Below are 13,929 nucleotides of genomic sequence, written 5' to 3'. Positions count from 1 at the left end.
GGAGAGTGCACATTCCTGGCCCTACCAGTTCAGCAAGTCTTCAACTTGGGATTCATTTTGTATCTGTTTCTGGAGACAGGGATTGGCAGGTAAATTCTCCCCAGACTGTCAGCAGGGCTGTTTAGCAGTAATGCGATGACCGCCTGAAGCAGTGAAGTGTTCCAATCCTGTCATCTGTAAGCTGATGAATGTTTAGTGAATGTTTGCAGCATTTTGGATCATTATGTCGCCAATCACCTCACATATCCATGAAGTTTATCTCAACAACAAGAGCAGACAATGCCATCCATCTCCACCAAACAAGATCGCATTACGTTATCGTTATAAGACATGGACTCTTCCATGCCTGTCTTCTTCTTCTCTTTGATAGCATAAAGACCACAAAAAGGTTTCCTCAGGCAAACTGATCCAGATCCTTAACAAATAAGAGCTAAAGACAGTCATACCAAAAGTCAACTATAAAGTCAAGTAGCAAAAAATGTAAATGCTTTCATTTATTACAAACCAAATACTCATAATTTTTAACCATACTTTTGTAAAGCATCCTAAGGCTTAAATCACTGTATGATTAATGCAGGAAATAGCCATGACTAACACTCTACTTTATGCACATTGGGTTTTAACAGAGACATGATGGAAGAAGGAAGGTATGCGCTGGTGGTCATCATTCCTTCTGAAAATCCACCTTAATGACTAGAGCTTAAACCTGAATTCAATTGTCTTTTAAATGACTCAAGGTCATGGCCTAGTTTATGTGGGAACAGGGATAGTGAACACTGGAGTAGTTTTCCAGTAGGGACAGCTAAAGTGTAGCAAACTCTTATACTTTCAGCTGGTAAAAATCTACAAAACTATCACAACAACAAACCTTGGTTCATATTCAAGTGAAAAAAATGGAATCCCATCTGTTAGAGTATGTTAAAAAGAAAGAAAAAAATAGAGAGAAAGATATGACATGAGCTCCCTAGAGTTCTTTAATGCAAACATTCTACTTAACGCCTCGCTTCAAGGAAATGAGCAAACAGGCACTTAATTCAGAGAGAAAACAGAATATTTCAAATCCAATTTCAGCGAGGTGTATGAGTCCACATGAAGCAGGGAATACTTTAAGTCCTCATTTGAATTTCTCATTTAAGCTTCACTACCTTTGGCTAATAGCTTCCATGTGGGTATGAAAGACATGTTCGGAGTTACTGGTAGAAACGGAAACAAGCTGAGATAAGAGAGAAGAGCCAGAGAGAAATAAAGCACTTACTTGTCAAAGTATAGGCTGGGTTGTCCGGTGGAACAAAAACAAGATGCGAAACATGACGAGGAATGCAAAAACAAACAAAGAAACAGAAAAAGAGAACACGTGAGAACAAAAAAAGACAAGATGGTGAAAAAGAATGGTGAGTCCAACTGGCCACTTTTGGGTTAAATTCGGCAAAACTTTTATAAGAACTACTCAAAGTCCTAAAGGAACCCAAAATGGCACAGCCGAACGACCTGATTAATCAGAGAGAAAAATGAGAGCAGGAGAATGGGAATGCATGGAGGTTTCTACAGAAGCAAAAAGGGTGGCCAAGCGCAGATGGAAGCGTGATATACCAAACAGATTAGTATTACTGTCATCCTGCCTATGACTAATAACTGGGCTAACCGTAATACCAAACTACTGCTCTATAGTAATCATTTACTTCCAGGTCCAGCAAATGAAAAAGACAGAACTTCCCTGCTCTTTCCATCTACTCTTAAATTCTGTAAAGCTGCTTTGAGACAATGTCTGTTGTGAAAAGTGCTATAGAAATAAACTTGACTTGACTTGACTCTGACTATCTTCACAAAGCAAAACAGCCAAAAAAGCATGATGCGTGAACGTTTTTTGGTGATTTCATTACACAGCACTTCAGAGATGAATCAACTGAATCGCATCAGTGGATAAAGTATTTTAATAAAAGACTGCACAGAGAGCAGTAATTATGTGCATTTTTATAAAGTCACATAATCCCTACTAGTTTAGAAGGAAACCAAATTATCAAAGAAGTCGTCGCCTTTTCCCCACACTTACTTATTTTTCTAATCTGCTTCCAGGCAGGCTGAGCAAAAAGACGCCTGTTATTATGTTCTGTAATTATCTAGGGGGTTGAAAAAAAAAAAGCCCCATAAAGATTAAAACACGCTTACAATGCATGGAAAGTGTTCCTTCGTCAAAAAAAAAAATAGCAGAGAAAAAAATCCATGTTTTACTTTCAAGTTCTAATTTGATGTCTGTAAGTACAATCTTGGCCAATTCAACTGAAAACACTGCAGTTGAAGCAATTTACAAAATGAATGCTGTTAGTTTAGCAGTGCATAAATAACAACAAAAAAATGGCACAACAAAAAATGATTTAACGACCTACGAAAACATAACTGACAATTCACTGCTTTCTTTTCAGTTTATATATACAACCCCAATTCCAAAAAAGTTGAGACACTGTGTAAAATGTAAATAAAAAAGAATGCTATGATTTGCAAATCAATAATCTATTCACAATAAAACTAAAACATATCAAATTTTTTATTTTGAGAATTTATACCATTTTAATTAAAAAATTAGATCATTTTGAATTTGATGGTTGTGACAGGTCTCCAAAATGCATGGCCTTCCCTGAAAAATACCTTTTCTGGATGAAAGCATTTGTTGCTCTCAAACTTATATATAAAACAGCATTGAGCATTTCCAAAAGGGAAGTCTTTCCATTCCACAGTCACTAATGCACTCCTATACCATAAAAGATGTGCTATTAACAAGCCAGATAGTCCCTCTCCTCTTTAGTCTACAGGTCCATGGTTTCCAAAAAGAAATTACTATTTTGTGTAGTCTGACCACAGAACAGTTTTCTACTTTGCCTAAGTAAATTTTAAATGAACTTTGGCCCAGAGAGGGTGACATCATTTATGGATCATGTTAACGTGTGCCTTCTTCTATGCATGATAGAGACTTAACCTGCAATTGTGGATGACATGGCAAACTGTGTTCACATACAATGATTTCTGGAGGTGTTAGTGAGCCCATCAGTAATTTCTGTTACATAATCATAACAATTTTTAATTGAGAAGGGTCAGAAGATCACAAGCATTTAATATTGATTTTAGCCCTTGTTCCTTGTGCACAGAGATTTCTCCAGATTCAGATTAAACTTTTGCTGATATTATGTACTGTAAATGATGAGATATTCATCTTTTTTTTTCTTTGGCAATTTTATGTTGAATGTTATTCTGAAATTGTTCCACAATTTGTAGACACAATCATTCACAAATTGAAAGTAAAGATTTGCCTATCTTTACTTCCGAGAGACTCTGGCTCTAAGATATACTATTATATACTATTTATACCCCATTATCTTACTGATCTGTTGTCAATTAACATCACAATCTTAACCAAAATTTACCATATCTCTTTATTATTGTCAATTTCCTCAACTTAATCATTTGATTTGTATTACATGCCCTATTGTGAATAAAATATGGGTTAATGAGATTTGCAATTTACTGCATTCTGTTTTTATTTACATTTTACACACATTATATATACACACACGTATGTGTGTGTGTGTGTGTGTGTGTGTGTGTGTGTGTGTGTGTGTGTGTGTGTGTGTGTGTGTGTGTGTGTGTCTGTACGTATATGTGCATTTCTATTTTGAGCTTTCATAGGGGGGAGAAAAAACTCAAAATTAAAAAAGCTATAAATATGAGCATAGGAAAAAGAAAAATGTTTGCTAATGTGCAATATTAGACTTTATTGACACCAGAGATACACATGCCTTCCATTTATGTCTTCAAATGTCAGATAATTTTGTGCCTTCTGATTTCCAAGCACACTGACAAGGCAGAGAAAAGCAATTCCATTCAGCCAAATTAGGATTTTATGAGCTATTCAAGTCCAGCTTTCAAAGAGACTCCTGCATGGCCTGTATAATATCGAATCAAGGTTGTGAAATGACCCCCCCACCAAAAATAAATAAATAAAAAAAAGTTTAAATATAATATGAATTCAAATACATGTGTATGCTTTGTCATAACATAAACACATTCTAATATCTAATATAAATAAACTAATGCTTTAAGTAATATTGACATATTACTATTATTATATTATTACTATTATTACATATATATTATTATTATTATTTTAAGAAGCTTCTATTATAAATTCTCCCCCTATTACAAAGCCTTCTATTATAGTTAAGTTTAGAAAAAAATGTAAATGGTATCATTTTGTATAAAATTGAAGGTTTGGAACAGATTTGAAAACATGAATGCCTCTGAATGACTTTAATTGCACATTCATTTGCTATTGTGACACTTAGGCTTAATTAAATCACATTGTGAGGGGATCAAATTAATTTCCATAACATGGCCAAAAGTATGTGGATACCTAACCATGATGCCCATTTGTGGGTCATTCACAAACCCTTGGCATAAAATTAAAAAGTACACATAAATTTGCATGTACATAAAATCACCCCTGTGCACAAAGCAAGGTTGATGAAGACATTATTTGCCAAAGTTGAAGTGGAAGGTCTTAAGCAGTTTGCAACAAGCTTGAGCATCAACACCAGTGAGCACTTTTCGGATAAACTAGAACACTAAATTGCCCCCAGGCCTCCTTACAAACTATTAGTACTTGACCTCACTAAAGCTCTTGTGGCTGAATGGCCAAATCCCCACAGTCACACTCCAAAATTTAGGGGAATGTAAAGTTATTATAACAGCAAAGTGGAAACTATATCTGAACTGGGAGGTTAAAAAATTACAGGGGCTGCAATGGTTAGGTGATCACAATCTTTTTTACCATATACTGAATGTGCACATCCTGAATATTCTGTATATCATTCTATATATATATTTTCTCTCTCTCTCTCTCTCTCTCTCTCTCTCTCTCTCTCTCTCTCTCTCTCTCTCTCTCTCTCTATGTATATATATATATATATATATATATATATATATATATATATATATATATATATATATATATATATATTTCTCTCAATAGATTCTAATTAATTTGATTTATAGAATTGAAAGATAGGCTTAAACATGTGAAATGTATTTTACCCACATAAAGGTATAAAATAAAAACAAACCTGTTTTTCAGAATACTAAATTTAATAGTACAATTACGATGTTTCTTTGTTCTGCATGGTTTCCATTGCCATAACCTTGTTCCCATTGCACAGAGTATAATCTACTTTATTTAAGTAATTCTTTATAGACAGAAATAAACAGATCCAAAATAATTTCCTAATCTTAATCCCCATATGAAGCAAGGCTCGAGCCCATCAGTTTAGACAACACTCAGATTGGATGCACATGCCATCTTTTTGGCACTGGTAGGAAGTCGGGGGTAGGTGGGGTGGGGGTTTGGGGTTTTGAAGAGGCGGATGCTGGACAGTCAAACTGCAGGGAGCACGGGTGGAGCTGGAATCAAACATTCGCCAAGCAACTCTCAGCACTCTTTGGCTCACTCTTTCTGTCACTTTCTCTCACACACACATACATAAAGACTGGCAGCATATTTGCTAGGTGGAGGATCCGGATTATGGTGTGGCCTGCTGCTGGACTAAGGGTCGGTGAGGGATTGTGAGCACCATGGTTATGTGGAATAGTGAAAAAAACAGAGAGCAGTACTTACTGACAGGAAGTGTTTTAAAAGTCTCTGGGGAACAGCTTTCTCCTTCACCCTTGCCGTTGATGGCAGACATTATGACCTCGTATTCAGTCTCTGGCTTAAGCCCAACAATGGTGATGGCACTGTGGCCTGAGGACGACAAAGTTTTCTGATTAACACACTGACAGCATAACACTATAACACAGAATGAACAAAACTGCTTACTGGATGTGACTTGTGTGCATACCTCTGAGGCACTTAAAGGCTTCAGAAATAATTAAGTACATCATTGCTTGGTATCAATATAATGATTATATTGAGCATTAAACAGCAAAACAACTGACAGGAAGTTTTATCAAATCACAATTTGCCTAACTTTATTTAAAATTGTATAAATTCTCCTAGGCATATCTTTCTCATATATACACATATACTGTATACACAGTTTTCAAAGGAAATTGGCTTGTGGCTGGTTCCAGTCTTCTCAGAGAAACTTCTCTTTCTGCAGGTGAAATCCCAGTATTTATTTATTTTTTTTAAAACCACAGAATATTTTTAATCTCCTTTTTCCTACTCATACTTTATGCCACTTTAATACATTAAGCTTAAAAGCTTAGGTATCTAAGAAAAAAAAAAAAAAATTTCCAATCATCAACTGTGCAAGTTGACGACTCTTTTTCCACTGTAGTCTCCTGGACATTCCTGATGTAAGTGAAACTCGACATGGTCTTCTGCTGTTTTGCCTCATCCACCTTTAGGTTTGACTAGTTGTGCATTCTGAGCTGTTTTCTTTTTCACCACAGTTGTAAAGTGTGCTTTTTTAGGTTACTGTAGTCTTCCTGTCAGCTTGAACCAGTCTTGCCATTGACCTCTCTCACTGACAAGCTGTTTCCACCAACAGAACTGCCACTGATTGGATGCACACACACACACACACACCCCCCCCCCCCCCCCCCATCATTCTGTTTACAACCTAAAGATTAAATTCCAGAGCATCAGCAGTTTCTGAAATACTCTAACTAGTCTGCCTGGCTTCAACAATCATTCAGCGGTCAGTGTCACTGAAATCGCATTAATGAGAACAGTACCTGAAGCTCCTGGGCTGATTATCCCTGATTTTACACATTGTGCTGATACCATATGATTTGCTGCTGACAGAATAGCATGAAGGCTCAGCAGGATAGGTGTTGTTAATAAAGTGGGTGTTTATATAGAAAAAATGGTTAATGCCAAAGATTTATTTGCACAAGATCATAATATTGTATAGTAAAAAAGTACCTTTTTCTATCAGAGTTTCGTGATATTTCTGGATCATAACAAGACAATATATGTCTAAGCAAACACAAAAAAGTTCCAAATGGTAAATTTTATAGGCTAAATTTATTAATACATTGTGATTTTTTTTGTCATTCAGATGCTTTTCTTACAATTTGACCAACATATTTGTTAATTTTTCTAATATCACTATTACTATGGCAGAAATTTGTAGTTTACATTGTCTGAATTACAGTACTTAAAAAAAAAGTTAAGTACTTTATCTACTTAAATTAAAATATTATATGTCTTATTTATCAAAGCACACAATAAAAAAACATAGCTGACTGGCTATATCTACAAAAATCTTGAAAAACTTGGTGACTGAATAAGCAAGGTTAAACAAGTCTAGGCTAAAACACCTATAATCTGCATTACTGTGCTTTTCTTCAGCAGACAGATTAGTACCTTCTCAGTTGTGTGAAGCACAGAATAGGGATGGGAGGCTAATTTGTTGCTGATGTTGTGATGAATTTAGCACCAGTGTATGGTTTCTGCTCACAGCATTTTCCCACACACCATGAAACTCCAGTGGGACTGAGTGCCAGAATTAAGAGCACCCGATGGAGGCGCAAGCAATATTTAGCCTTTGATATTTTGGGGAAAGAACAAAGAAAGTCATGTCTGTGTGAACAGCAGTGGTGTGGTGCTACACTACATTCACAATTTGATTTGATTCAAGTGACTGTCTTTGTAAATCTATTTAATTTGATTCTCACACTATTATGAACAAAAACTGGAATAAAAAAGATGACTCCTTAAATATTGAATAATAAATAATGTAAAAAAAAAAAGAAAGGAAAAAAAAGAAAATAAATACATAAATATATTACGAACTGAGGCACACAGGTTCAGCACTAAAACAAACAAAACAAATAGACAAATAAATAAATAAATAATCATAAAATGTCTGACCTTGTGAAAATAAGCAATACATGTGGCATAATTTCAACCATAAATAAAGCAACAAAGTCAGCTATACTGCCTGGGTTTTAGCTAATTCTTTCTTAAATGATGCAAATTGCAGAGTAATGGCTCTGGTGTTGTTAATTCTACCCTATATAGAAAATCATTAGACATAACAAGGTTTTGTAAAGGTGTAACATATAATGCATATTGATCCATTGCTATTGCACCCAGTTCGTGCTCACTATGTTTGAAATCTGTGGGTCTGTGGTCCCGATTAGGATTATTTCATGATGCGTTTTTAATAGACTGCTGTTTCTTACTATGTGAATCAAACATTGCCACAATGCTCATCAACATTCTGGATCGCGCTGCAAAAGGAAACAAAAAGAAAATAAAACACGAACAAACAAGCAAATGAACAAAAAACAACTCCAATTTATTTACGAGGAGATTTATTTTATTTATTTGATTTTTTCCATATTTTTTAAGTTTAATTAACTTTCATATCACCCATTATATTTTGGATTGTTACCTTTTCTTGTATGATGGGATACAATCGAATTTGAGTTATTTTCATTTTCATTTATTTATGATTTTTAATGTAATTAATGTAAAACAAAACAAAACAAAACAGAAATATCCCATTTGCCAATAATTTTGTCTTAAATCTAAAGAGCTGTCTTGGTTCAGCCCACGGCTATAGAAACCTCCAAAAGGTTCAGAACATGAAGCAGCTTGATATTTCATGTAACTAGGGTTGGAATAGACTTGCTCTGTTTATTGAACAGAAGGTGTGTGACATCCTGTATTTTCATTGCCACACTTGACTAATTACAACAAATTTGCTGTCCCCAGGCCTGCTTTGATTGACTTCTAGTGGGCAAAGATAGATAGATAGATAGATAGATAGATAGATAGATAGATAGATAGATAGATAGATAGATAGATAGATAGATAGATAGATAGATAGATAGATAGATAGATAGATAGATAGATAGATAGATAGATGGATGGATGGATGGATGGATGGATGGATGGATGGATGGATGGATGGGTGGGTGGGTGGGTGGGTGGGTGGGTGGGTGGATGGATGGATGGATGGATGGATGGATGGATGGATGGATGGATGGATGGATGGATGGATGGATGGATGGATGGATGGATGGATGGATGGATGGATGGATGGAGAGAGAGAGAGAGAGAGAGAGAGAGAGAGAGAGAGAGAGAGAGAGAAAGAGAGGGGGGATCAGCTAAGTTATTTAAAATTTCTAAAGAGAGATGGATTTACCCTGCTTTTTGAGATTTCATTAGAAAAAAAGGTTCTGGGGAGATATTCTAAAGAGAGGCATACTCCAGGGGTAGCTGTAGTGCCCTTTACCCAAGTGTACATGCAGGTTTTTTTTTGTGTGTGTGTTTATATGCACAGCTCAGTCTTGCTCTTGTGAATGTCCCATGGAAGACTGGCTGACTGAATGGTCTGTCAGCAAAAGACTGAGCTGACACATTCCCCCTTGAGACAGAGACTGGACGACTTCAAACAAACACACCACATTTTAGCCTCTGACAAGAGCTTGTGTACTTAGTATTCAGTCTATGCCAGACCCAGTGTTGTGCGCTCTATTTTTAGGCGATTTTGTATTATATTTTTACGCCTGCCACAAACGGTTCCTGTGAAACAGACAGCAGTGTTGTGCCAGTGGAAAGAAAAGATTCGGTTTGCAAAATTCCGACTAGCAAAGGTTGTAGAGAGAGCTGAGTGCAATGTTCATGGGAGGTCATGGTGACAATGAGTCATTAGGATGGGTTTTGTTTTTACTTTCTTCCACCACAGGTTATTTGGTGGGTTTTTAGAAGTTCTTAACCCCTGTATGACACTGTGGGAACCACTGCTTTTCAGATCTGTTTGTAAGAGAGGTCTACTTTTTATCCTGTGTTAACTAGCAAGCCTTGGCAAGACAACATGGGCCAGTTCCTTCTGTTACCTAAGTGCTGTGCAAAAATGTTTATGCCAGTCATATAGTGTGACAAAAGTTCCAGCTGCAGAGTAAATAACAAGTTTATGATAACCTACTCACTCTAAAGTGCTATCCTTTTTTTCTTATGGTTATGATTTTTTTCCATATTTCTCTCAACAACTGTCAATTTCAAGTCAATACTCCACTAAAATACAGCAACATGTATTTTGCACATGCTCAAGGAAAGCGTTATCTACGTTCTTCAGCACACATGACCTCACAGATGCCCATAACTGGTAGGGGTTGCTGTGATTGATAGAAGAGAGACTTTGCCAGCTCTCTCATTGAGAAAGCATGGCAAATTTTCTCCCTTGGCTTTAATCCATGGAAGGATGTGGCATCACAAGAATTCAAACACATGGCAATAATATGAATGCTTTCCTGTCAAACTAATCAGGAGCTGTGTTACTGTTTATATAGTAACATCATAAAGAGCTTTATATTGGACACTAAGGGCCAAGCTGCCACGAGGCCCTTGTAAACTGTAATTGTAAACTTTTAACTGTCAACTGCTCAGTTCTATGAATGTTATGATTGTAAGATGCTCTGAATAAATCTCACAAATTTAAACACCAGCTCATTTAAACATATAAGCAAAAGCATATACTTATAACATTTTTTTTTAAATCACATGAAATTAAGTATTTTGTGTCAAGATATTTGGAATAAAATCTAAATCCAACAGTAACTCAGCTTCACAATGGGCCACATTACATCAGGCTGTGATTTATTGCTATAAATTGTTTGCAGTGCTTCTTGCTGGATTACTACAGCTTTGTTGTACCTCCTGAGGGTTTATTTTGATTGCAGCAAAGTTTGCATACCCTCAGATTTATTGTTAATTCAAAATGGCAGTAAAATATATGCCATATACAGAACAGTACAGTACATTTATCACTTGGTTCAGGAGAATTCTCTTTTTAATGTATACTCTATTATGCCCTATAATATTTGTCAGCCATAAATTTTTTCCCTAGCTGGTAATGCCTTACCGTTTGTACTTTCTTCATTTCGAAATTATAACTGTCACAGTTGCTTATGTATTCGCTAAACACTTTCATACCTTGTAATGGCATTTGCTAGTCTAGTGAAAGGTCAGCATTTCTGTTTTACATCTCGTGAGAAGTGTTTTTTTTTTTTTTTTGCAGAGCTCTTTCTGAATGCTCAAAGCAAACCACTTGGGAGCCTTAAATAAGACTTACGAAAGTAAACATGTTTTGACTGTTTTAGTCTTTAGACGCATTAATGTGGCACAACTGAATAAATAAACTAAAGCGTGTCAACAGGAATGCAAACGTTTGAGATTTGCTAATAAAAAAAGAGGACTGTTTACTGCAGACACAGTTGTTTTAGTTGGTCTGGTGCTGTAAAAGTTATTAAATAAACATAGGCTTCTCTTCTCTTCAAATAATCCAAATCATCTTAAAAATGTACACCTTTGTTGTAAAGAATGCAATATTATAGAGCAACTACAATGCCTTAAAAAATACAGCACGACATCTTATTTTCTAAATAAAACCATATCTCAAAATGTTTTGTTTCTATTATATTTTTTCTTATATTATACTTTATAATTTTCTAATTAACCAGGTTTTTATTATTAAAAAAACACTATATCAAAGTTAATTAAAGAAAGAACAATGCCCTCTGACCTAAAGACTTTCCCTATGTCAGACAACTTTACCTCTAAAGATTTAATGTTCCAAATCACTGACACTGGAGACTCCTTCCACAAACTTCCTCATAAAAAGAATATTAATGTTTTTTTGCAGAGCTTCCACTAAACAAGTGAATAATTAATTTGTAAAGAAAATCTAACAGTATATTCATATATATATATATATATATATATATATATATATATATATATATATATATATATATATATATATATATATATATATATATATATATATATATATATATATATATAAAGTTGTTATAGAAAATCCATTAAACCTTTCTGACAAATCAGAATTAAGAATTTACCAGTGCTGTGAGATAACGATATCTAATATTCTAGTGTGTAGAGATGCTTACCTTCCTCCACAATGTATATTTTGCTAACCCAGTCTTGACCCTTTGTCCTCCACTGGGCCTTGTACTTGAGAATAGGAACGCCTCCTTCTGAAGCCGGCTCATCAAACTCCACCATGGCTGTGCTGGGGTACGGCTCTATATGCTCAATAACTGGAGCCGATGGCACATCTATACACACACACACACACACACACACACACACACACACACACACACACACACACACACACACACACACACACACACACACACACACATATTTCATTAGAAAGAAAGGTTCTGGGGAGATATTCTGAAGAAAGGCATACCCATACATATTAAAATGATAAAATCTTATCAGAATTTTTTTGCATTAGCCAATTTCTGCCATGCAAAGGCGAAATGTTGTTACTATGTTAGCTATGGTTAAAACAATCTTGAACTTTCGTTTCTGGAAAGTTAACTACATTTAGTTTGGTGCTAGCATATTATAAGTAGCATAAGTAGTAGTATAAGTGAATTACCAGGTTTCTGCACTAAACTCTGAAATAATATACCGTAATTTCCGGACTATAAGCGCACCCACACAGATCTTCTCTAGATCAGTCAGGTTTCTGACCTGTTGCTGAGAAACACGGAATTTAAGCTCCCTCCAAAGATTCTCTATTGGGTTTAGGTCTGGAGACTGACTAGGCCACGCCAAAACCTTGATATGCTTCTTACAGCGCCACTCCTTGGTTATCCTGGCTGTGTGCTTCGGGTCATTGTCATGTTGGAAGACCCATCCTCGACCCATCTTCAATGCTCTAACTAAGGGAAGGAGGTTGTTCCCCAAAATCTCACAATACATGGCCCTGGTCATCCGCTCCTTAATACAGTGCAGTCGCCCTGTCCCATGGGCAGAAAAACACCCCCAAAGCATGATGCTACCACCCCCATGCTTCACAGTAGGGATGGTGTTCTTGGGATGGTACTTCTTCATCATTCTTCATCATTCTTCTTCCTCCAAACACGTTTAGTGGAATTATGACCCAAAAGTTCTATTTTGGTCTCATCTGACCACATGACTTTCTCCCATGACTCCTCTGGATCATCCAAATGGTCATTGGCAAACTTAAGACGTGCCTGGACATGTGCTGGTTTAAGCAGGGGAACCTTCCGTGCCATGCATGATTTCAAACCATGACATCTTAGTGTATTACCAATAGTAGCCTTGGAAACGGTGGTCCCAGCTCTTTTCAGGTCATTGACCAGCTCCTCCTGTGTAGTTCTGGGCTGATTTCTCACCTTCCTTAGGATCATTGAGACCCCACGAGGTGAGATCTTGCATGGAGCCCCAGTCCGAGGGAGCTTGACAGTCATGTTTAGCTTCTTCCATTTTCTAATGATTGCTCCAACAATGGACTTTTTTTTCATCAAGCTGCTTGGCAATTTTCCCGTAGCCCTTTCCAGCCTTGTGGAGGTGTACAATTTTGTCTCTAGTGTCTTTGGACAGCTCTTCGGTCTTTGCCATGTTAGTAGTTGGATTCTTACTGATTGTATGGGGTGGACAGGTGTCTTTATGCAGCTAACGACCTCAAACAGGTGCATCTAATTTAGGATAATAAATGTAGTGGAGGTGGACATTTTAAAGGCAGACTAACAGGTCTTTGAGGGTCAGAATTCTAGCTGATAGACAGGTGTTCAAATACTTATTTGCAGCTGTATCATACAAATAAATAGTTGAAAAATCATATATTGTGATTTCTATATTTTTATTTTTTAGATTATGTCTCTCACAGTGGACATTCACCTACGATGACAATTTCAGACCCCTCCATGATTTCTAAGTGGGAGAACTTTCAAAATAGCAGGTTGTTCAAATACTTATTTTCCTCACTGTATGTGCATTTAGTAAAGCTGCAAAAGGACATCTGTAGTCATTGTTTCTACTAATCATTTTACAGATATAAGGCTTAATTATTTCTGATGTTGCAAACATAGTACTGACATGACATTTGGATGAGACTCAAAGATTTTAAGTAACAATTACTTCTT

At 36.1% G+C, this 13,929-nt stretch overlaps 1 protein-coding gene across 21 annotated transcripts in view; it reads right to left on the bottom strand.

The window, feature by feature from the left end:
- ncam1a (neural cell adhesion molecule 1a) overlaps positions 1–13,929 on the bottom strand; it is a 273,152-nt gene that overhangs the window by 47,466 nt on the left and 211,757 nt on the right. For 15 of the 21 annotated variants that reach the window (XM_083564833.1, XM_083564837.1, XM_083564835.1 and 12 more), the window contains 2 exons: positions 11,914–12,081; positions 5,660–5,785 (listed from right to left, as the gene is read on the bottom strand). In XM_083564833.1, coding sequence (XP_083420959.1) covers positions 5,660–5,785; positions 11,914–12,081 — 294 coding nt within the window. Of the gene's footprint in view, positions 1–1,255; positions 1,271–5,659; positions 5,786–11,913; positions 12,082–13,929 lie in introns of all 21 variants that reach the window. The other 6 variants (XM_083564828.1, XM_083564829.1, XM_083564844.1 and 3 more) reach the window with 1 other exon arrangement.

The sequence above is a fragment of the Silurus aristotelis genome (genome assembly GCF_946808225.1).
Source record: "Silurus aristotelis genome assembly, chromosome: 16".
Taxonomy (NCBI): domain Eukaryota; kingdom Metazoa; phylum Chordata; class Actinopteri; order Siluriformes; family Siluridae; genus Silurus; species Silurus aristotelis.
Note: the sequence above shows the minus strand (reverse complement) of the source record. Positions and strands in the feature narration are given on the sequence as shown.